The sequence below is a fragment of the Homalodisca vitripennis genome, chromosome 4, assembly GCF_021130785.1.
Source record: "Homalodisca vitripennis isolate AUS2020 chromosome 4, UT_GWSS_2.1, whole genome shotgun sequence".
NCBI lineage: Eukaryota > Metazoa > Arthropoda > Insecta > Hemiptera > Cicadellidae > Homalodisca > Homalodisca vitripennis.
Genome location: NC_060210.1, coordinates 45,112,157 through 45,138,792, shown reverse-complemented (window position 1 = coordinate 45,138,792; position 26,636 = coordinate 45,112,157). Strand labels below are relative to the sequence as shown.

General features: G+C 33.5%; 1 protein-coding gene across 6 annotated transcripts in view; it reads right to left on the bottom strand.

Annotated features, from left to right (window-relative positions):
- Positions 1-26,636, bottom strand: part of LOC124359257 (E3 ubiquitin-protein ligase UBR5) — a 115,913-nt gene that overhangs the window by 47,380 nt on the left and 41,897 nt on the right. For 4 of the 6 annotated variants that reach the window (XM_046811856.1, XM_046811858.1, XM_046811859.1 and 1 more), the window contains exons 12-22: positions 25,126-25,240; positions 24,641-24,795; positions 17,379-17,661; positions 16,807-16,920; positions 14,041-14,169; positions 6,849-7,119; positions 5,901-6,160; positions 5,635-5,801; positions 2,083-2,321; positions 1,871-1,998; positions 220-339 (exon numbers count right to left, since the gene is read on the bottom strand). In XM_046811856.1, the coding sequence (XP_046667812.1) occupies positions 220-339; positions 1,871-1,998; positions 2,083-2,321; positions 5,635-5,801; positions 5,901-6,160; positions 6,849-7,119; positions 14,041-14,169; positions 16,807-16,920; positions 17,379-17,661; positions 24,641-24,795; positions 25,126-25,240 (1,981 nt within the window). The remainder of the gene's footprint in view (positions 1-219; positions 340-1,870; positions 1,999-2,082; positions 2,322-5,634; positions 5,802-5,900; positions 6,161-6,848; positions 7,120-14,040; positions 14,170-16,806; positions 16,921-17,378; positions 17,662-24,640; positions 24,796-25,125; positions 25,241-26,636) is intronic. The other 2 variants (XM_046811861.1, XM_046811857.1) reach the window with 1 other exon arrangement.

Below are 26,636 nucleotides of genomic sequence, written 5' to 3'. Positions count from 1 at the left end.
TCTCTCATTAGACTTCTCATTTCTCCAAACTGACCTAAAATAGGTTATTTGGTATTGAAATCGTTATTCAATAAAATATTAAATATTTGAGAGAAAATCGATTGTGTGCATGTGCGTGCACAAACAAACAAACAAACACACACACACACACACACACACACACACACACACAAAACCACACAAAACCATATTGTTACACTTCAGAAGTTTTCAACTTACCAGACATTATCATTCCTTTAACAGCTGGCCAATCATTTAGTAAACGTTCAAAAGCCCTGCGACTGAAACGAGGAGGTTCTAAATCATGGTCGGGCATGTCCGGCTCTGCAACATATCCACCTGTATGATAAACACTCCATTCATAGACTTGAACTAGAGGCAAGTTCGTTAAAACAATTATAATAACTAGAAAACATTATAATACAATACTTTTATTTCAAGTAAGGATAGAACATTGCTCGTAAATTTCAATATAAACTTCAAGTTTTGTCTATATTCTCAAATCTAAATTTGATTCCAATTCTAAGCTTTGTCATTTTCAATCTTGGATATTCATAAGTATTACCTCGATATTGTATGTAATGATGAAGATTTTGACATCCGGTAACAAATATTTAGAACATTTTGAAGATCAGTATTTAATATATAGACAAATTCCACTGCTATTCATGCCAAAATTTAATAACAAATTCTAATGTACGGTCGGTTATTATTTGATATCAATAAAGAATTGAAAGTCCATTGATTAATTGACATTTCCTTTAGTATTGAGCAATCTATCCAGTATTATTGACATGTATAAATAGATATTATACTAAATTTGTACATAATACTACACAATTTTTTCAAATTTTTGTATGAAATAATGTTACAATGATATAGTCGAGTGTTTTGTAATTGTTGTGTAAACCGAGCTATCCTTATACAAAACTTGTTATGTTATCAGTGGACTGGCTCTTAACTGGACACAGTCCTATCTTTCTAATTGCAGAAAAGCAGTAATTATTGATAGCTCACACCCCATATGAACCTGCTAAAAGTGCATTGCCATAGGGATTCAATTCTTGCATGTCTCCTGTTTCTAATATGTAGACAGGGCCTACCTGCTGTTGTACAAAGCTATCATTTTTATGTATGCTAAAGATACAATTGTAACATGTAAAAACCAATAGACTCCCAGGCAATAGTTGTGTAATTATCTCTCATTATCATTAATAGCAAATTAGTTCCCAGCAAATCGGTTATTACTGGATTATACAGACAGAAGTAATGAATTTCCATTCAAATTACAGCCATTGTGTTTGGTGTTGTAGTGATTATTTAAATAATCATTTTATATTTATCATCTGACACAACACTTTTTGTTTAAATATGGACTGTAAATTAATATGGCATTAGCATATTTTTAATCTACATCGAATGCTAATTAAACATATGATGTTCACTCTATCTCACACAGTCGATCTTAACAATTTTAGTACATAACATAAATCATCATCCTCAGTATTCCCTTTCTAGAAAGTAAGTTTCATGCAAAATTTCAAGTCTATGGATCAGTTTGTACTTGAGATATTGTACATACAGACAGAAATGGAGTTCTTCCAGCTTCTTGAGTAATATGCTTTAACTCTCACCCAAAAAAACATTAAACATTTACTTTGTATATGAAAATTCAAATAATGATTAAATTTACTTTAAAATCCTAAGCCAAAAATGTTATTACTACAAACACACATTAGATAACACAGTTTTCTGTTTTACAATGTATAGCTTGTAAAAGTTGCTAAACTTAGAAAAATAAGAATAAGTTTGATCCCACAGTGAAGCAACTGAATTAACTCAGTTTAAAAGTGTGGTACTCTGAACTTACCGACATCTGAGGAGGGGGTTTTTCTGGAGGAGGCCGAGGCTGACCGTGGCCGAGACACTCGATACTGTCGCTGCTCTACGCTCTGACGACCTACAGTCTGCACCAAGAATAGCAGGATACTCTCTCCTCTGTAAAGCAATTCCCAATGGTTATTATAACACCAACTCATTTAATTTTTTGTTAAATGAATCCTGACAGTGAATGTTAGCTACCTGCTGTTATGCTGAGTGACTAGGTTGGTGTCGGCGATGAGACGACAAAGCAGGTCATAACGTGCTGTCTGGTTACCCTGTATGAGCGCCTTACACTTGCATTTCTCCCAGCAGTCACAATACGCAGTGGGAGAGGTGCGCTTCAGCTTGCAGTCATGGCCCTTGTGGCACACTCTAGCACATTCCGTACAGCAGCATAATGAGCCAGTCAGCCCACATGTTCGACACTCGAAAATATCCTTCAAGACAGAGTTTCAGATAAAGTTATATGTGATAATTTAATATATACTAATGTACAAGTTTGTCTCAAGTACACAATTTTTGTATTGACTTTAATAATCACAGAATTTTGTACCTATATTTTATTGTTTTGGAAAATTAATTAAAAATCTAAATAAATCAAAAGAAATGTATCTATACCACAAATACGACTGTAATTGGTAATATAACAACTTTTAATAAATAATCATAAATACATAATTAATAATCAAATGGTGACATTAACAATGTGAATTAACATATTGGAGAAACACTGTATAAACAAGAAAGGCTAAAACAAACTGAAACAAGGTGTTTGCTGAAATATATTTTTAAATCAAGCAATATTCAAGGATTTTTACATTTTTCTGCTAATGGAACATATCATCCAGTAGGACGGTAGTAGTAGAAGCTGATTGTGTTTACTAATAATATAATGTAGCTTAAATGTATCTGTTAGGTTCTTTAATTTGCTACAAGAATACACATTTTAAAATTTAATTATACAATTCTAATTTTGTACAATTTCTTATGATTAGCCCAGTCAGGGCAAAACGGAATTTCATACATGTGAATCCATACACTACAGCAATAAGTAGTTGCTTGACAAATCTAAAGCTTATCACTTTGTTGTTTTGGTTTTACAGCAACATACAATTCACTAATCACAGTATTATTAAGTCTTCAAAACATAATTTCTTGCCATGTCTAGAAAATGTAAAAGACTTGAATAAATAAATAATACTTGAAGACACTACAAAAAATTAAGTCATCCCAACTATTTAAAAAAAATTGAAGTATATTTCCAATTATTTACTAACACAAGACTTAATCAGGACTAAGCACAAATCCTGATTTTACCAGGATTTTCGATGTGATGCCATGTTGTGAAAAGAATTCAGCAAGACTCATCCAGGGTGGCCACTCAAAACCTCTTCAAATTCCTGGTTTTTTCCCGGTCTAAAATTTACGATTATCTAGTATATATTCAAACCAAATAGACAACTGTAGTACTGTATTTAACCCTTATGCCAAGTGCACCGATGACGTTTTATCGTCAGTATTTTCAAGAAATGCCACAAAGCTGCGGTGCTCTAGCATTTCGTCACTAGCGATATGCGAAAAATTTGGTGACGATTTATCGCTATCACCTATTTTAAGCTCCTTAGTTTCTATCTCTGTGTCGACATAACATTGTGTATACCTAATAACTTTCCTATCTGTGATGTTTAGAAAATACATGTATCCAATTCGGAAATACAAAGATAACAAATAAATACCAACACAGCGCTACCGTGGGGCAGACTGTAGCCCAGTATTGCGAGTCAGAGGTCTAACGGTGGATGAACTTTCGGTACGAGACAATGATTTCGCAGGTAGACAAGGTCGGTTCAGAACAATCAACAAATAAACCAAATACTTTCATCTGAACTCTGCTTAATTAATCGTCACGTATGCGTAGAAGTTGTTCCGGTAAATAGTTGACTGGAGAACTAACGTGATTTCCAGCCGCCGTCCAACCAATGCCGCTCTGACTGATAACTGATGAGCGTGGCTGATTCGATCGGCTGGCCGTCTGCCGTTTGTATACTGGCAACAGCATTAAGTTGCGTTTATACTGGCAAGTAAGTTGCGAGAGAATTTGCACAACTACTGCAGCATAATGAGAACAATATAAGCAATTTTACTCACAAGAATTGTCGCAAGTACTTGCTACGGTTAAATCACTGGTTGATCCGGGAGTCAAGACAAAGTCTGTTCACACATGACAGTGATGTCAGTGTTTATAATTGAAATTTTAATAGCCGACACTGTTCTCCCGTTCTTGTAACCAACTGCCCGGCACTGGTTGTGGCAGCGCTCGCGAGAGCTCTTGCGCCTGTTTAGACTAGTGATGTTTAGTTGGACGCAAAACTTGCGCCATTTTTTGTCGGTGTAAACGTAGTTCAGTCGAGATTTGGATGCGACCGTGATATCAAAACATAACATCACTTCCTTGGTTTTAACCTATGTAATTTGATGACAATCAGAGCGTGTGTGAGAAGCAATTGTTCATAGACCAACAGCGGTCTCGGCCGCGATACGAGCGGTAAGCGGTGGGCCGTGAGCGCTAGATTGGGCTGGGACTTAAAGTTGAATGTTTGTGTTGTACATATAGAGAACACTCGACACTACTCATGGCAGACATGAGCGGCAGGGCAGCACGATGGCACTTATCTGCCGCCAATTCAAAACATTAATTGTTTCTCCTTCCGCTCAATCCTCAGCTCAGTCTGTCATTGCTGTGCAACAGGACGCAAACGCCCCCTTCTCGACGTTACTTATTGTAATTAACCCGCTACTTTCTTCTCAAAAAGGTATCTTATTAAGCTTTGTATAAATCCAACTGACATTCTGGTGTACTCAAAAACCCGGGCCTGCACCACTTATCAAACCATCAAAAATTATATTATTTAACGAACAGAACTCTGAAGCCTGTTTATAACACTGTACATTTTAGGGCTGTGCTATCTATCTAACACAGGTCTTTCCAAAACAATATTTTCTCTAAAGAATAAGAATTGGACAACTTCGTCCAGAGACCCCACATCTGCAACTGAATAATACTTAAGTACAAACAACCCGTTTGTATTGCGGTTACTACGCTCAGCCGCATTACCGCTTAAAGCGTACCACTCGTTTAGTGCCGAAATTTGAACCGATCAGTCGGCCAATTTTAATTTTCCAATGCATTTTTACGGTTTTTTGGAGGGGGGGGGGGCGCGAGGCTTGCCACGGCACAGGATAGAACTAAACGAGAAAAATTCTCTACACTAGTGGAGGTAACCTTAGATCAACCGGCGTCAGGTGTAGCTCACGAACATATGTCGATCTTCATTCACAATTTCACGGGCCACGTCGCGTAAAATACAATGTTTCATGATTAATAAGTTTTTGATTCAGAAGCTGTCAAATTATGTCTTGATTTTGTAAGTTCTTGGAGACGGAAAATTAGTTTTGAAATTTTCCCGTTTCTCAGAAAAATTCCCGGCTTATTTCCCGGTCCGTTGATTTCCAGTTTATTCTCGGTTTCCCGGGTCAGGTGGCCATCCTATCATCCCTAATTTTTCAATCAACCCAGCAACAGTAAATAGTTAAACATTTTTAATGAACACTTGTAGAGTGAATATTAATTAACATTTAATTTACTTATAAAATGTTAACTTAATTTCATGTAAAATTAGATTTGATGTATTTATTCACCCTGTACCTGTTCATTTTAAATTTCTCATCTCAAATTCTGTAAGTACTTACCTGGTTGATATGCTCTGCCCCAGTCCAAGTGAAACTGCAGGTATCATTGCAGCAGACAACATGGAGGGGGGAATGATCAGGATTAGAGCCGGGAGGAAATATCATTGCATTGAGAGCATCCTGATCAATACGCATCTCAACTTCACTAAGTGTTGCCTTCTTGCCTTCTAGAAAACAACACATTTTTTATTCTTGTGTTTTTTTAACATTGTTTACAAAATCACACATAGGATATAATTACAACGCATTTAATGTAGACAATGTACCTGAATCTGTACCACTTGGGTAGAGCCACGATGGGTAGTTCTGTTTTCTTGCAGAATCAGAAGTTTCTCCCTTAGCAAACCAAGCCGACAATACACTTTTAAGTTTTTCTTCTGTGGACGTAGGTGGAGGAGGAGTTATGTCCTCGAAGGAAGGTGGAGTTCTCGCAACCAATCTCTGGATAGCATCTAGGATGTACAGAGCAGCATGGTAGGCCCGACAGCATACGGCCAGCATGAATGGAGTCTGGCCCTGAGCGTCCCTATAATCAGAGAGCAGTCCAATTAATTGCAAAAATTCTTGATAAAATGAATATCAATATTGATTTCTTGAAATAAAAATACACCAATTAAAACTATAGCTCACACTGCTTTAACTTTAAACATTAATCCAACGTGTCTCTGCTAACACGTGGACAGTCAAAAATCTGTGAAATACATTGTTTTTAAGCTTGGGTCAAAACTTTTTATTTAACACGTTTTTTGACACCTTGTGATGTAAAAATCAGTGAGTGATCGTAAATTTGCACTAAATAATTTTTAGACAGCCCTTTTTTACGAAAAGGCAAGCTGATACATAATACTGCAATGCTGCCACTGGCCAATACAAATTTCCCTTCAAAATAATCATTCAATTTGTGTTTCGGAGTTTGTATTTATTTTCATAAATTGCTTCTGATAAATTTGGTATGGGTTTGATCTGATTTTGTGGATATATCAGCAAATCGGCTGTGATGAATGCAATCATAAGCAGATATATCAACAAACCGCCCACTACAAACAGTCTATTAGCGAATATATCAAGAACCGTCCACAAAGGGTTAAGGCTTAGATATTTTAATTTTAAATAAACCTAAGGCAATATAGAAAATATGTTTTAAAATTAACATTTATGCGACTGCAAAGATTTAAATTTAGTTTTGATATACAAATTCAAGAGAAAAATTATACCTAGCACTGAGCAATTCCTTGAGGTGGGGTACCAGTGCTGGGGAGTCACAAAGCAGCTTGAGAGCAGCCAGGGAGTTGTTACGTCGCTCGGTGGGGTCAGCTACGCAAGCTGGTTGTTGGTTAGTTGGGGGAGCATTCTTGCCGAATGTGAGGCTGTCCTCGTCACCCGATGCCAGATCAAACACTGGCTCTGTAGGTGGCCAACCCATCTCAGCCTCTTGTGGAGGACCAGTGGCATACGGTTGCACATTGGCTGCTGCTTCTCCTTCTCCTGTAACACCAAGGAACAAGGTATTGTGAACATTTATTTGAATAGTTACATCTTAAATGTTTGCCTTGCACAATTGCATGACATGGATTTGTGCACTAACCACTATTAGTATGCTCTCTAATTTCATTATTATTGATTAGAAAAAAAGTATATTACCACATTGTAATCGACAGATTCCACACTTTCTTTTATATACTAACTTTTAAACTCGACATTCATATTATATAAACGTCATAAATATGGCATCAACTCCTGACACTCGTATAGAGTGCAACTCACCCAACCCCCTGTGACTTTCTTGTTTCTTTAAGTCAAGTCAGCTTTGAAAGGAACGAGTAGACTGTTGAAGCAGTGAACGGAAAAGCTATGTAAGTCATGAACAGGATTATAGAAAATGATTAGCTACAGGCAGAATGAGTACGGAAACCATACAAAACATGAAGAGGGGCACAGGAGGGGGAGTAATAATAATAATAATATTTATTTGCCATAAGAATCACAAAAGATCTTTGACAATGTCATTTAGCTGCTAAGTAAGCTTAGTCATGAGTCCATCACATATTCAAACATGGTCAATCAGTATTTTATAATCAATCAAACACAATATTAAAAAGGATTACAAATTACAAATATTATATGTTAACTACAACCTAAAAATATTTACATAACTAATACAATGTAAGATTACACCTTGTGAAAATCCAAATCATAAAATTCCCTGCATAAATCAACATAATGATTTTAACATAATAACCCTCCATTTAACTGATACTATCCAATATAAATACAAAACAGTACCCATCAAATACCCCGTCAACAACAGCCTCTCTCCGCATCAGCTAAGTATACATCCTTCAAGCAAAGACCAGCAAAACATGATTAACAAAAATGGTGATTTGTAACAGGCCTCGTGCAAAGTTCTAAAAGTCTATCGGATCAATGACAAAAAAGTCATCTAGTTTATAAAGGGGATGTTCTAATAGCCAGTTATAAAACTTGTTTTTAAATAGCAGGATTGGATATTTATCTATAAGTACCTTTAATTTATTGTAAATTTTCATAGATATAATGGTATGGCTACTTTGGCATTTACTCAGTCTAGAAAACGCTATGAGGGCTCTATCCTTATTCCTTGTATTATAGTTATGAATATCATAATTATATTTATAACTACTTTTATTTTTAATTGCATATAGGGTTAAGTCATAAATATAGAGATTAATTACTGTTTGTATTTTCATTTTAATAAATAAGGGTTGACAATGTTCATATTCTTGTGAATTTGTTAAAGCCCTTAAGGCTCTTTTTTGGAGTATTAATATTTCTCCTATTCTGCTACAATTTCCCCAGAGTATGAGCCCATAACGCATTATTGACTGAAAATATGCAAAATATGCTGTTCTGTTATACGATTCCGGGATTTTATTAGTGAGACTCCTCAGGAGATAAATGATTCTATTTAGTCTTGGATTAATCGAGTCAATGTGTTGGCTCCATGTTAAATGGTTATCAATAAACACTCCCAAAAACTTGACTGCATTAAGGTAATCAGGATTCTCAGGGATATTATTTTTTAAACTAAATATAATTTTTTGGGTTTTATCTTGATTTAGAAGAAATCCATTGGCATTGAACCATGTGGTGGCACCCTGAAGAGCGTTTTCAGTTAATTCTTCCAAAGCATTAATGTCTGCAGTGGAATTCACCAGAGTTGTGTCGTCAGCATATAATATAGTTCTGGCTTTTATAAAATCAGGGAGGTCATTTATTGATATTAAAAAGAGGAGAGGTCCTAGGACTGATCCCTGAGGTACACCGAAGTTGACTTTTAGTTCTTGGGACCAAATACCATCAATTAGAACTTTTTGACTTCTATTTTGTAAGTATGATTCAAAAAACTTAAAGGGGGAGTTTTCAACACCATAAAACTTAAGTTTATTTAAGAGGTAGTCATGATTGACACAATCAAAGGCCTTGCTCAGGTCACAGAGTGTGGCCTGAGCATAGGCCTTGTTTTCAAATGCCTGAAAGGCTTCTTGTACTAATTTATCTATAGCATCTACAGTTGACATCCCCCTTCTAAAACCGAATTGTGTTACATTAAGGTAGTTATTTACTTCAAGATGCATACTAAGCTGGTCATATACTATTATTTCAACAATTTTGGATATTATTGGTAGTATTGATACAGGGCGGTAACTTTGTGGTGTACTTACTGGCCCTGTTTTGTATATTGGACATATCCGAGATATTTTGAGCTGGTAAGGAAATACACCTTCTTCCAATAATTTGTTTATGCAGAATGCTAAAGGAACGGAAACTGTCTGAATTATCTTTTTTAAAACGCTGTTAGAAAGGTTATAAATGTCTTTACTGTTGGAGTTGTTAAGTCTCTTTGCTGCTTTTATAATATCTTGGGGGGTAATGTAGTTTCCAATTAAAGTTAGCTTTACTTATTTGTTTCCTACTTAGAAGATCATCGAATGTCACGGGAGTCTTAACAAGTTTTCTCTGAATACCATTAACAGATTCAATAAAAAAGTTATTAAAATCATCTGGTGAGAGATTAGACTTGGAATGACTGGGAGTTGAATTGTTATTCTGTTTAATCAAATTCCAGGCAGCTTTGCACTTGTTGCTACTATTTTCAATATACTGAGCATTCGATGCTAATTTTGCATTCTTAAGAGCTGTTCGATATTGGTATTTAAGATTTTTCATTTGGTTTACCAAATCATCATTAGGACTAAGACTATTTTTAATAAGGCGATGAAAAATAGAATAACAGTTTATTTTTCATCGAGGCCAGTTCACCCGTGAATGCTAAATCAGTTATTTTCTAGCCATGCCTTGTATTTCATATTGAATTAGTCCTACTTAATTCCTACATAGGCAATATTTTAACCCTTTGAGCTCGGATGGCCACTACAGCTGGCCACAGTCATCTTTCAGACAGCTTGGATTATTTACCGAGACAGCAGTGCTCACAGCTCAGATGGCCAGCAGGACTGGCTACTTAAGTTTCGTAGTCGGCTCAACCGCCATCCCGTCTCCAATAGCTCAGAATTAATTTTCACTGCACTGTGCAGTAGGTGATAGCTGGTTATTTTCAAAATAACAACACTATGATGCAGTACAATTAACTTGTTACTGTTGTGCACATGAAAAACAATTACATATATTGTTAACTTACTTACATTAAAACATAAAACCAATGTTTAACACTTTTATTATTTTGTGAGGCCTTTCGATATCAAGGATATCTTCTTCAGACACATCACAAAAGTATATTGTTAATTAATTGTTAACAAACATATATTGTTAATTAATATTTTGTTAAAATATAAAAGTTACATAAAATTATATTACAGGTCTTAAAAATTAGATTACTTACATTAAGTTTCTATAATTTTAGTTTATTTTACTAAATAATCCTTGATTTTTTTGCAATAGTAAAACTTTTCAAAACAAATACCAATGTGTAGTTCTGGGTGATTTTCAAAAATATTTGCTTCTCTTACGGTTTCCTCCAGCATTTATGTTGCTGCAGACAATTCAGTCTTTTGTTTTACCTCCTTTCAAAGGATAGGGCAGGTGCAACTTTCCATTTTCTTTCAAATGTGATGGTCTACCACTTTTCTTTGTATTTCTCACATTTCCAACCAGGTCTATCACCAACATAATTCTAAATTTTGACTTTCTAATTTTTCTCTCACCTTGATTGATGTTGTACAAGACAGAGTTGACGATTGCAGTCTCGAGAAGCCAAAAAAAGATTTTGTGCCACCATTTCAATGATTTTCTGGTGAACAAGTATGAAGAAATGTATTGATCAGAAATATCTACACCATCCATAGGCTCATTATATTTGTACATAACTGACGTTTCTATCACTTTTTCAACTCCCTTTTTTTATCACACATTTAACAGTTTTAGTAGAGTTGTCATACAGCATTATAGTAGTGCACTTTCATATCACACAGTTCCCAAGCTAGATCCATATTTGTATAAAACAAGCTAGTAAACACATGCAGACCTTCTATAAGACTTGTTTAAACTTATTCACAAGGTGCAAGATCACGTAACTTATGACGCCTAAATCTTGCCAATTCATCCGATCAGTCGTGGCATTGCCAAAATAGGGCTCTGTCCTAGACTCAGATAACACAAACACTTTGATCCCCCATTTGGTAGGCTTTTCCTTATTGTATACTATAAAACTGATTTTACATTTAACACAGTAAAACAAAGTGAGTGCTTTCATCAACTCACTTTGTCCCAGGTAAATAGTTGTCTCTGAACTTTCTCTCATGGTACAAACCAACGTTTCATACTTTTCCTGAACGAAACAGAGTTCCTAAGTCCAGTGAAAGGGGGCTGACATGCAGATTCCAAAAGATCTGTAAAAATCTTTCTTTTGAAAACATATCTTTAAAGAATGGTTGATAATCAACCCAGTCATTGGAAAAAAGTCATCCAGTTCGGATTTTCTGTTCATAGACATGTTAATTAATGATAACACCTATAAAGGCCTTAATTTCATCAAGAGTCACATCATTTTAAGATCACCACATGGATTTTTTGAATTATTTCTAGAGCATACCGGTTTGTTTTCGTAACTAATTCAGACAATAGCTCATCTGTGAAAATAGTCCAAAGTAGAAACGGGGATTTTATTTGCTGGATGTTTTTCCATACAAATTTAATGAAATTTGCGTTACCTGCTTTCCACTCACACCAGTAATCTTTTGTTCTCCTCATCAACTTCTGCTTCATCCACGTCCAAGTCTTCCTCCTGTAGTAGTTCATCACTATTCTGCTCATGACCTTGTTTCTCATATAAATCTCCCACTTCATCGTCCCTCCCTTCACAGTTAACAAGAAATTGGTCCAACTGTTTTCCCGAATTTAAATCAACATCATCAATGTTCTGAATCGTCACTATCAGAATTATGGCCCTCACGCAACAATTCCCTCAACTCATCAGATGTTAAAAAATCACGACTTATTTTGTTTGATTGTTAAAAACCAAATAAAACATTGCAATGAATTAAAAGACAAGTAAAATATCTCTCTATGTACAATACTAGACAATATACTTCACTGTTGTCACTCCACTACAAAGACACAGCTGTAACAGGATTACCAACATTACGTATTATTTTAGTTAAAAACACGGGAAATCAAGTACAGAAGTAGTTAAATGCTTGTTCGATGGGCTTCAGCACAAAACGGACAACATAAAAAATTAGGTATTTTAAAAATAAACATCTGTGAGAGGTCAGTACAGCTGACCATACGGGCGTTCCAGAGATTTTACACCGGCCATCAGTGCTAGCCTTCCGAACTGGAAAATAATGCTGACCTGCTGGAGAAATGGCTGCGGCCAGTACTACTGGTCGTCCGAGCCCAGCGGACTTCTAACAACAATAAAAGTAGAGTCTCTTCATATAGTCTTAGTTTCAGGAAACAAATTGAAAGAGATAAATAAATTCACTGAATGTATACAAGCATCTAAAGCAAATTAATCCTCAACAAACTTCACTTGCCTATAATGCTTTATTGGCTTCTAGAAGGACATATGGGTCTCATTTAACATGTGCCAAAACACGAGCTTGTGAACACTATATCGATACGGCAGGTGCAAGGCAGATAAATAAGCAAGAAAATTCCAATAGTATGTCTCAGGTAGTAGCATTGGACCCTGAACTTGTCAATAATTATTTCTTGGAATCAGTTAAAGAAATTACCAAAAGTCGTCCTGCTGGAGATTCTTCTATTTCTGACTTATTGGGCAATAGTATTATTCTACCTAATTTTTTTCACTGGCAAGATATTGAACCATCAGATGTTATTGGTGTTGTAAATAAGCTGTCAAATTCTAAAATCATGGATTTTTAGTTTGTCGAATAAGATAGAATAGTTTGGCAATCATCTTTAGTATGTCTTGAGTTCAGTTGCCTTCCGGACAACTTGAGTTCACTCAAGGTTTCCAAAATAATTCCCGTCTACAAAAAAGGTGGCAAAAGAAAATGTCTGTGTTAAAAGGTTTAGACCAGTTCGATTCGGTTTATAAAAAAAGGTTTTATACAGAGGTTTAAACCAGTTTGGTTCAGTTCATAAAAATATGTTTAATACAGGGTGTCTCGCAACCTTTTGACAAAGGTATATCACATTATTATTCAGACCAAGACAAACACATTTCAAAATATAAACATTGGTCTCCAGTACTTAGTTTCCTACCTGTCTGTCTGGTCTGTATGTGATTTTTCTTCAAAATTGTTTGTGAAATTCTCTGCATATAATCCATACACCCCTATAAAATATTGGAAGCAAAAACCACATACAAACAAATTTTTTATTTTATAAACGAATACTTTTTTGCAAATTAGAAGTATTGAGTCAAATATAACAACTGAGTAACGAGAGTTAATGAGTAAAGAATCCTCAATTCTTCTATTCCAATAAGAATTAAACAATTCTAGAATTGAGAATTGAAATTGGTCCATCTCTAGTCACTACGAAATAAACATGAGCACATGGAATAAGATTTTTAATCGATATTAAATCTTAAACAACTATCTAATAAGAAAAAGCAAATAAGACACATGAATCAAACTATTTTAAAGTCACATAAAATCCTACTTCTAATAATGAACCTTAGAATGATTGTGTCACCACTATTATAAAAAAATATTATAAGGTAAAAACGCACATTTTGTGTAGGATAAAATATTGTATAGTATCATTGTCTCACTTCCAAATTTGAGAAAATATTAAAAATTAGTCAAAAAGTACTCAGATACATAAAACTGCTACAATTAAAAAATAAAAAAACATGGTAACAAAACACAGAAAAACAGTGGCAAAATTCACATGTCATTCTTGTTAGAACACAAAAGTTCAGTGAGGACAACAAACCTGATGTGCGAACGGCAGCAGTAGCTCGTCTCATCATTTCCCGCAGACTAACGTTACGTGGAGCCAGAGCATTGGTGATTACATTTATTGACTCCAGTCCAGAAGTATTACTGTTCACATTGTTCTCAGCTGAAAAAGAATCAAATTATTGCTCTATTCGTAGCCTACATAATGATCCATTTGTTTTTTTGTTTTTTTTTAACACCAAAAATGAATGGCAAAATGTAGATTTCTTCTACATTATGTTTCCTATTTTTTAAATAGTTATTTAGCAATTTCCCCACTGTTCTCAAAGACTCAACTATTCTCTTAATTGTAGTATATATGTTTTTTCTCAGAACTCAAAGGAGGTAACTGTTATTTGATTTCCATTATTAATCTCTTTATTGACATAATTGGAACAATCTTACAGCAAAGTTTCTGTCCTTTTGTTCCTTGGAAATCCATTCTGGCAATCATTAATTATATTGTTACATGTGAAATATTTATTTCAATTATTTGCAATAAAACGATCCAAGATTTTCTCTACAGCAGACAAAATAGATATAGGACAATAGTTCTAGTATAAAGAATACATCCAGCCTTGTTTACAGGTTTAACTAAAGAAATATTTAGCTTATTAAGAACTTGACCTTCTGATATGGATTTATTGATTTTACCTGATGTTATCATCATGTATAAATCAGCAGCCAAACTCTATAATTTACCATTCTGATTCCATCGCTTCCAGGACTTTTTTCTTCATTTCTACCAGTATACTTTCAGTGTTTTGCAATTTAGTGTGGTATATACAAATTTCATTATTTAACAGGGTTAATTGTTGTTAAAGGTTTCTGAACTTGTATACTACAATAATGTATTAAATTGTCCACTTCTTTTGTAAACATAACACCACATATTTTTTGTTATCTAATGTGGCTAATTTGTTAACCATATATCTATTTACTAGTAGTTACCCGCGGCTTCACACACACTTTCCTAGGCTTTGCACGTGTATGAGCACTTCTAGCTCAAGTGAATTATATTTCCGACACAAATGTTGAGTTCGTTGCCACAATCAAGAAATTATTTCAAAAAGTGTAAATTTATGCTCATTGTTATTAAATTCGGTCTTAGTATATTTTGTGACATAGTTGATTTTGCCTTGTTTCTCCTATCAAGGAAATATATATATACATACATCTGAGAAGCCTATCAAAAGACAACTAAGATAGGTTTTACAAGTCTTTAAATTTATAGTAAATGTTAGATAGTAACTTTGTCCTTGATATCTTTATCACAGTACTGACCAAGCACTGCATACTTAATATTTGCTTAAGTATATATTGAGTGAAACATTTAACTTTCTTATCTGGATATTTGATTACTCTGTGCTCAATAGTGATTGCAGAAAAGGTAGAAATAAGAAACATTGTTTCTATCAAACTTACTCAATGATTTTTCAATGCTGTACATACAAACAAATTGAAAATAATACTCAAATTAATTGAAACATTTGGTTGTGCTGTTATAAAGAAATGTTTATACAGAACAGTTCATTACATTTCTCTTTCAATCTACGCTATTATACAAAATAATTTTCTCTTTTCTATTTACCTAATTTTTTCCAGAGCTCTTATAGTATTTTAGAAGTTGTTCTGTTATTTGGGGCGGAGGCGATTCCAACAAATCAGAGATCATTATAACTGGTAAAACCATTCTTGAGTTGTAAATGGTGTAACTAACCCAACTGTCTATATTTATCTTTTTATTCTCTCCCAGGATCTTATTAATTTCGTCCTAAGACTTTTATTATTCCTTCTCTTTTTCAGAATTTGTTGAATAAAAATAAATATTTGCTTGAATAATATCTTTATTTATTTTATTTCCCACCAGTTTCTATTCAATTTGAAAATATTTATTGTCTTATCTCTTCTTAAGCTGTTTGAAAAGCTTATCAGGATTTTTACCATGTTTACTAATGCCTGTCATCAATGGCTTTTTTTGGTTGCTCCTATACATTACAAGTGGTTTTTGAAAAGGTTGCTGTTTTATATATAATTTTATTATGTTGTTCAAGTTGAATTAAGCATCCTCTGAAGTCATTCCATCATCCAATACCCTGCTCACATCTTCTCATATAATTTATCTAATTGACGTACAGACGGTTTAACTCATTTTCAATATGAGAGGTCAAGTATAATGTAAAAAATACTTTTTGCATCCAATGTTCTCTTTGTGATGTATATGCATCAATCGGCCTTAGACTAACCCATTGCAGATTGCTGACAAGATATTTCGCTATGCAATAGATGGAATTTATGGCACAGCTCAGGTTATCTTCACATAGAGTCTTTAATATTGCCTCCTCAGAGTAATAACAATTTCCGGAAGAATGCAGAAATGTGTTGTCTTAGATAAGTTAGTATTTTTAACAACAATTTACATTTCGCTGTAGCTTCTTAATCCTGTATCTGCTAAGGTCATGGCCAAAAATAATATTTTTTTATACCTTATAAGAGTTATTTAAATTTTAAAACCACTATTCCACTGCTAAAAAGCCACTCTGAACCTATTAATAGTGTTTGTTAATATTGATTTACAGTACAAAGGCAAGTGATATTTAATCAAATGAAAAGGAAGTTTAAGTAAAGACAGAGTGTGCTGTTTATGTGTCATCCTATCGATATGTGAGCAATCGCGCGCTGACATATAATCGTTCTATGGCCATTTTTTGTAACCATAGAACTGAAAATAAACTGGCTTGGGTTGTTACAGTTCACTTACCAGTTTCAGCTTCCTTGTTAGAAGTCGGTGTGCACATGGAGACACAGGCATGTAGGATGTTTCTGTTGCCATCACAGCGCTCCGCAAGCACAGCTTGGAGAGTCTCACTGTTCTCTGTTCAATCCCAAAGATTAGTTATAAAAGGTGAATAAAAGGTTTATTAGGAAACTCTTTAATAAAACCAACACAAACCTCACATTTCTAGGTTTTTATTAAAATATTGTCAACTATTTTTAATCCTATTATTTAAAAAAAGAGATATTAACATAATTTGTTGTGCAATCATAAAAAATACTTAATACATTTTTTTACTATCTTAACAAAAGTGATTATTTTCAATAAGTTATAAGTATTTTATTAAATATTTACACACATCACTCAATTTTTTAACAGAATATTCAAAGCAAATAGCTAAACACATTTACTGCGGTGGCCAAATACTGCTACTATCTCGGCTGTCCAAAAGATGGTACATGACCAGTGTCACAGTGAAGGTATTAAAAGCTAATAGAGTACATACACTCTTCTGTATTCTAGTAAATACTTTGTATTTTGTATATAGCTTTACTTACTGGGTTCTTGTTCAAGTGACTGCAGTATCTGCCGAACTCCATCAATGTCACAGCGCAGCACTCTCGACATGAGTAGCTGATTATTGAGAGCCAGTACGATGAGTGCCACCTGGTTCTTGAGAGCTGGAGCGGTGACGCTGGTGAGCGTATGAACACCGGTACCGATACAACGGACTGGGGGTAAGTCCAACCACTGAGCGTCTCGGATACTATCCACACTGTCCTTGGCTAGAGGACACAGCGTCGAGTTGCCGTCTCGTAGCAACAGTACGCTGTCATTACTCTACAACACCAACAATAATATACACTAACTACTGAGATCAAAAACAAAAGCTCAGGATTTTCAATTCAATTCAATAACGTACATACAGTTATAGTGTATAGAACATGCTGTGTAGTGTGCTTGTATTTAGATGCCAAGGTTTGTTATTATTCACAACCTATGGTTCTTGCTTAAATATTTTTAATATATTTAAAAATAGTGTTCTATTCTTGTAATATATAAAGATGGCAAACATCTGTAATCCTGAGGGTTTTTACCATAAGAATATGTTTTTGTATTATAATTAACTTTGTATTTGGCTGCATTATACAACAGACTAGTGTTGTGTCAAAGCTGAATCTTAAACCCAATTCTGAATGGAGGTTTAAGAATCAAATGTTGAACCTACAACAGAGAATGGCAGAAATTGGTTTGATAACTTTATTTTATTAGATCAATCTTAGGCCAAAACGAACTATTAAAATTCAAGGATCAATATTTTAAGATTCAATATTTGATTTGAGACAAACATTTTGAATTCTACCATTACTATAATAGATTGTTGTTTTTGTGTGAATTCTATTATGAATGATTCATATTTTTTTATTCAAATTTTTGGATTTCATCTGTTGCAACACTGTTTTGCTGTTAAACCTCAATATTTGTTAGATATGGTATAACTTTAAATTTTACTATTCATTTCCATAGTAAATGATTTAAATCAATCAATCAATAAAATTATTTAAATGAATCAAGCCATCTGACACAATTGATGCAGCTAAAAGACTAAACAATTCAGATATTAATGACATCTACAATATATCTAATAATCTATTAAAGAGATTGATTTGTACTTTTCTTGAGCCACTAACACTTTGCTTCAATATGTGTATGATTCAGGGTATTTTTCTAGTGTCCAGAATTTGTCCAGTCTTTAAAAAAAGTCTCTCTAATGATCCAAGTAGCTACCACCCAATCTCAGTCATCCCACTCTTGTCTAAATTAATAGAACTACTTGTCTATGACCAAATAAGTGACTATTTAGAAGAAAATAAAATTTTAAGTCCATCACAATTTGGTTTCAGAAGAGGTAAATCCACTATTGATGCTATTGACAAGCTAATACGAAATATACTGTCAACTTTTGAAAATAAGGCCTTTGCTCAGGCCACTTTATGTGACCTGAGTAAGACCTTTGATTGTATAGAACACAGTACTCTTTTAGCCAAATTAAAGCATTATGGAATTCATGGATGTGCCCTTGATTTTATAAAATCGTACCTCATCAATAAAACACAAAAAGTATATATCAAAGGAAATTGGTCACAGGAAGTCAAAATAGAATACGGTGTCCCCCTCAGGGATCAATACTTGGACCCTTACTTTTTATCCTATATATAAATTAATGACATAACATTGGCTGTTGATGATAATACGCTTCTCTACGCTGATGACACAACTTTTTTCAATAGTAGTAATAACCTGAACGAACTAAAGAAATTAACCGACACCACAATAAACAAGGCATCAACATGGTTTAAAGAAAATGGTTTTTTAATGAATTAAACTAAAACTCAAAACATTTTGTTTACTTTAAAATCAATTCCTGAAAATAGTTTTAATCTTGAATCAAGTAGTGTAATCAAAATTTTAGGAATTAATATTGATAATAATCATTCATGGGGACCTCACATTGATTTTCTGTCTACTAAATTATCTAGAATTGTGTTTTTATTGAGACGTCTATCTTGCTGCATAAGTGAAACTTATGTTCGAGCTGCATATTTTGGCTACTTTCAGTCAATTTTGAGATATGGATTAATACTGTGGGGAAATAGTGCCAGAGTTCAGGAAATACCGGTGTTTCAAAAGAAAGCTGTTGGAATTGGTGGTAAAGCTGAATATCTCGATCATTGTAAACCTGTTTTTATTAACCCTTTTGATCCCGGGAGTTTTCGCATGGGCGTCTGCCCACGTCCCGGCGTCTGGCGCTCGGGTATCTGCCCCAGTCCCGGCCAAGATTTATTGAAAATGTAGTGCTTCGGCAAAAGTTACACAAACTTTTTATTAATCAATGGATTTTATTGATTCTTTTTTTAATATACTTCTCTAAGACTTTACTACAACATAAGCCCACCTAGAATTATAATAAAAATGCACACACAATTTTTTGAAAAAAAAAATGATACTTACCAAAAAATGTTTTTTCAAAATTTTCTGTTTCCATTTGATATAGAAGGCATAAAATGAAATTTCTGCTCAAAAATGAAAGCATTATGTCCTTGTACATATAAACATGAGTTGTATTCTAAATTTTGACTTAGTTATATTCACAAATAACTGAGATACAGGTTTACAACTAAATAATGCACATTTAGTTCCACAGGCACAACATTACGAAAAACACATGAAAAATGTATGTACAGATAAAATTAAGTATTGCTAAGTTACAAATTATAACAAAAGAACATGAATAGTTATATTTTAGCTTTCATCAATTGCTTTTATGATGATCTTATTGTTACAAAAAATGTTTTTCTGGTGTGTTCACTAACACTTGTGCAGTGGAAAACACTTTGTGTGTAGTCCTTTTTTACATTTTTTACAAATGTAGCTCTATTTCTTCCTCTTGCCACCCAGTCTGGTGCTGGCTGCACTGCAAACACAGCAATTTCTTTCCTTTTTATTAGGAAGTTTTTCAAAAAAACGGGGTAGTATTCCAGCATCGCCTCCACCTTGATTTTCATCATTACTGACATCGGTGTCTGGAATCGGGTGTCTCTGTTCTTTGAAATCAAACCATTCAGCAGATAAACTGTCAACTAGAGTCACTAAAAATTTTAGTCTAGTCATAGGATTGGTGGTATTTTGTTTATACAAAATATATGAATTCAAAATCATCCTGGATAACAAATTGAAAGTTAATTTTTTCCTAAATTTGGCCGACCTGCGATCATCCATGTATTGGTGTAACATTTGGTCATGGCCATCCACACCGCCCATAAAGTTATTGTACTCTCTTATTATTTTAGGTTTAGTAGTAATGTATATTTTATTTCCTCGTTTTTTTGATTTTTGTTGTTCTCCAGCTTTATACACAGTTGATAACAACATTACAGGTTTTTTTTGTGTTTTCCTTTGTCTAAAACCAAGTAACAGCATTGAATTTTTCCTTTTGTATTTTCTTTCCCCAATTGTGTAATTTGTTTTTATTACTTGAGGCACACCCTTCCTGTTCATTCTAATTGTTCCAGTCAAATGGGTACACTTAGTGTACAAAGCTTTGGCCAATCTAACAGAAGTAAAAAAATTATCAACAAATATATGAAAACCTTTGTATAAATATCCAGCTACATCAAGAAGTTTCATAACTACATTGTAGGCCAGGCCTGTTTCCCTTACATGTTGTCTATCGGTATTTTTTGCTCCTTTATAGACAAAAAAATGCACACAGTAGTGGGTTACTGCATCACACAGTACCCACAACTTGATTCCAAATCTATGGTGCTTTTTAGGGAGATACTGCATCAAGGGGTTTTGGCATTTAGTCGGTATAATACTTTCATCAATAGAAAGGCACATATTGGGACTATAATGGTGCTTAGATATCCTATTCATATGATCTATTAGGGGTTGCACACGGGCACAAGGGTCATAATTTGGCTCCTTAGGTTTAGGAAGGTTCCGTGTATCAACCATATGGAAATATGCCAAAATTTCTTGAAATCTATTCCTACTCATCATTCTCCCGAACCAACTACAATTCTGACTGTTAGATTTCCACCAGTAACTTGCATAGGTAGGTTTGTGATTTAGACCCATATTTATTAGGATACAAATAAAAGCCTGAATTTCTGCAGTTGTAACTTTGACCCATGTTCTCAAACTATTATTCGGTCCCAAATTAGAATTGTACTTTCTGACAACTTCTTCAGCGTACATATTTGTATATTTTACAAACATTTCCATCAATGTAACTGTGAAAAACAGCCTAAAGTAAGCAATTGATGGTGTATTCATGGGAGGACAATGTTTCAAGCCGGGCAATTATAAAAATGAAAATGAATGACTATAACCTGGATCATTTTCTGCAGTAACATCAATCCATCCTTCATTATTTTCTCCACTGGAATCATCAGTTGAATTACCATTAGTATGTCTAGGCCTAGGCCTAGAAGGTTGTCTAGGTTGCTGATGTATAGTAGTAAGCCTACTCCTTACATTTTCACCATCAATACTACTCTCAGATTCACTTTCCGATAAAATCCTAGGCCTACTTACAATTGGAAGAATGTTTGATGATGGTCCTGGTTGATCTGGATCATATGTGGGATCATTATCCGTGTCATCCACTTCAGAGAAACTACTGTCAACTTCACTGCCAAAATTATTCAAGAAACTCTCATCACTAGAAAAGTTTTCTTCTTCATTTATCACTCGACTAATCGTATTGTCACTAAGAGGTGAATTTGCCCGTTTCATTGTAAATAACTACAAAGAATCATAAACTCATTGTAAATAATGTAACCAATAAACTTCCAAACAATAAGGTTAACTACAGCTCATAACAAACAGACGATACACTCACGACTGACGACGATGAGAGCAGACAGCAGCCTTCTAGTTTGAACGAAAACATCGTTGCCAAATTGAACTAAAAGTTCCTTTACATACTATAACTTTGTAAAGGTGTTCATTACAAATGGTTTAATATAACATAAAAAGTATTCAACTGATTATATTGTATTAAAAAAAACATTTTTGTGAACGTCCGGAAAATCGGACGTTGGGATCGAACGTGATTTTTTAAAACGTCCGAAAATTCGGACGTTGGGATCGAACACGATCTTACTAAACGTCCGTAAAATCGGACGCTGGGATCAAAAGGGTTAACCAAGGAATTCTTACAATAGTTGATTTATATTTGTTTCAATTATTTGTTTACATTTTAAATAATAAGGACTTCATAAACCATACACAAACACATAATTATAACACAAGAAACAGAAATAACATTTTAATTGAATATTGTTGACTTAGCAAATCTTTGAATAGTCATGTTGTAATTAGCTTAAAGGTGCGTAACAAATTAAAACATCAGATAGAAAAATACCCTCTTAAAATTTATAAAAATAAATTTTATGAATGGCTGTTAAAAAACCCTTTATATAATATTGATGAGTATTTTCTATTAAAAAAAATAGACTTTTAATGATTGTTCTAAGATAAACTCATGATATAATTAGTATAATTCTCAACTAGACAATTAATGTCTTATGTTGTTATTTTTACTTAACATTTTGGCAAATAAATTATTTTGTTATCTATTACCATATTTGTTTTGTAGCAAATTAAAATCGATCAGAAATTTAAAAATACACACTCTTTTACATTGTAGAAGCTTTGTTCTTATTAGAATCCTGTACTTAATTGAAAAACAAACATGCCGATAATAAAATATTTATTTGTGCAAGGCCTTTTGTTTCCAAAGAAAACATCATCAGACCCACAGATACCAATTGGAGGTATCCTCTTCTCAAATTGTTTCACACCACCACATGATGAATCTCAGAGAGGCTTACATCTAAACTTAACATCCATTTCTAATATTGTCTACAGCTTGGCCTGCAGGTTAGCACTACCTCTGTTATTGATAATATCGTTTAAGTATTGATACAGCTGATCATATGTTGGAAATCCATAAACACAAGATACAGGTAGGAAAATACTTCAAATTAAAAACTAATTTTAGATAAACAAAACTAAAGAATATATCACAGAATTTTATTTTGTACATAGTATAAAAGTCTGTTACCAGTTATAGTATAGAATTTAACCGGTGAATACAGATAGTTTTATGGTCTATTGTACTCTAGAACCGATAAAAAATTGATGGTCGACGCTCATAGGGTTTAACCCATTAGCCACTCACGCCAATCTCCTTGTACAAATCCAATTAAATATGCAAAAAATGCAAGGGCTTAGCAAAACTCTCACACAACATTCAATCCTATTGCTATTTGGTTGACTGAGCCATTGTTTTTAGCTAATAAAATAGGTTATAATATACTGTAATTTATAAGCAGTAAAGCATATAAAATTTGTTTTAATTTTGGGAATAATGTTTTTTATTTATTTTTTTTGTAAATTTTGAAAGCAAGAAACTGTTTTTAGTACAAAACACATTTATAATCTACGATATTTGGTGTAATTTTATAGGAAATTTAATTCTTTAAGTGGAAAATGTTATTTAATTGATTTATCTTAATTTTTTCAGTTTTATGTAGATTTTTGTAAAATGCGACATTTGTATTCTCCTTACACAAATCCTAGCAAACACGCAAGGGTATAGTACTATACCTTGATTCATATTCTTTTTCTGGGGTTAACACATATTTATATGTATATTACATGTTATTTTGTTTAGCTTTAATACATACACTTTATTATTTGAGCCTATACTAATGTTTAAACAAATAAAATATTTAATAATGTATATTGTCGTTACAGTACAGTCTTGTGACGGCTGGCACAGTGTCAAAACACTGATCACACTCACATTTTTATGAGGTTAATACATATTTATGTATAGTACATGTTCTTTAGTTTAATTTTAATATATAAACTTTATTATTAGAGCCCACATACTATTGTTAAAACAAATATTTAATAACGTATGTCGTCATCCCGGTACCGGCTCGTGATCAGTGTTTTTGAACCGTGTTGGCCATCATGGGATGGTACAGTGATAAATGGTTACTGGGCTAATATACAAATCCACTTATTAATTGCTGCACAAAGGTATGATGACTGACCTTTACCTTCTTCTCTAATGAGTCAAAAACAAATTTGTTGTAATGTTTGCACATTACTATAAAAGTCAAATTTAATAAGTAAATATTTTAATTGCTCATTATTATTACCCAATGCACCAGCAGAATCAAGAATCCAGTTATCTCTACTTATTTTATTTCAAAACAAAGAAGATCATTTAACTTACATCTCCTGTGCTGGTCAAACATATGTTCTGAGGTTCCAAGCCAAGGAAGGAGCTGGTATCGGAGGGAAATGGAGAGTCTTGTTCCACTCTGCCGTTGGTCACGTTATACAACACATAACTCAACTTTGACACTGTTTTCACAATCGCATGGATCCCTAAAACAAGAGTTATTTGCATTTGTTTGTTAATTTAAAGAATTTTTTACATTATCCTTCACAACAATAGTTCATTTATAAAAACTATAAATTATCTATGTATTGTTTAGCATTGGTCTTAGCCAATATTTAAATGGAATTATTCTAACATTATGTTTATTACTTAAATTGTTTATTGACTTGACTTTCAAACCCTGAAAACTAAATCAAACATCTCATAGCATACTTTGACCATTAACAGCAATAGCTAGGATGTGACCACCATTTTCTGCAATGTTTATTGACTTGACTTTAAACACAGAAAACTAAGGCAAAAATCTTATTACATACCTTGACCATCAACAGCAATAGCTAGGATGTGACCACCATTTTCTGCAATGTTTATTCTTCTTGGCGTTCTCTGAAAACAGTCTGGCGCTCTGGATGTTGTATTTGTTTTGATGACCTACACAAAAACAGATTGAGCGTATTAATGTCATATGAAAATAAATGCATAAACTAGTCTATATAACACATATAACTTTAATGGGTGTAATTTGGAGACGATTAATTGTAACAGACTGACACATAACCTAGTACCTTGTTTAACCCTGGAACTGGCAAACGCCCGATATTATGCGTTTTAGTCGAATCCTAGATGGCAGCGCCCGATATCGGGTGTTTTAATATGTCTTTTATTTCTCAATATTGCGTACTTAAAACACAATCAAAGAGTATCGGTATTGATACCAATCAAAAGAGGAAGGTTCAATTTATATAAATAATACACTAATAAATAATTTTATCGTTTCGTTACGCGTCCATACGTTTTATAATCTCTTAACTGTTTGTTTACATACTCCCGCGTACCGCGCTAGTTGCGTGCGCAGCGATGAGTCAGCTGGTTCATTCGGCTATTGTTATTTCATCAGCTACATGGTGTTCTGTCTGGTTTATTGTTTGTTTGAGTTCGTTGTAATGATGGTTTTGTATATGACACAATAATAGTAAGTTTTTTGTGCGTGTTTATGTAATGGATCGTAATTTCCGCGATCGTTCAAGTGACATTCGAAAACTAGTTGAACATGAAATAAGCAACGATGAGGATTCCGATTTAGACATTCAATCAGAACATAATTAAAAAATATATAATAAAAAAGAAAATTAGTATGAACTAATAGATACAAGATTGTACGATTCCACGTGAGCTTTGAAGTTCTTACTTTTGTTGGTAAGTAGTACTTTCGAATGTCAGTGTATGATTTTTGTATCATTTACCACATTTAAAAATAAATACCTTATAAACTACATGTTGTTTTATTTTTACTCCAAATTAAATGCTCCTTCTTTTTCATATTTTGGATTTTGCAAATCACTAACAACAATTTTACAAATCAATAACTTTAAACTAACCTTTTTTTTGTAAAAAAAAATGTTTTTCATGAAGAGGTAGAGTAAGGATATTTTTTTTGTTTTAATTATATTATGTGAAAAATGTTCCTTGAACAATGCTAAATAAAAAAAATACAATATGACATAGGAACTTTATAGTAAACAAGTAATAATAAAATAAATATAAGGCAATGTACGAAGTACTAAAAACACTCCGCCACTGAGAGAAATATGACCGCCAGTTCCAGGGTTAAGTTTACACTTTATTTGTAATAATATACCAAATACTTATACAAAAAAATGCAAAACCTCTATCAACCAGCTTTTAATTTTACCACTTGAACTCAAGATACTTGAATACAAGAGACCTGGAAACTACACCTTAGACTAGAGATGGGTCAAAGCCGAATCCCAGAATCACTAAATCTATAACAAGATTTGGATTTGAGAATAGATTGCCAGGATACGAC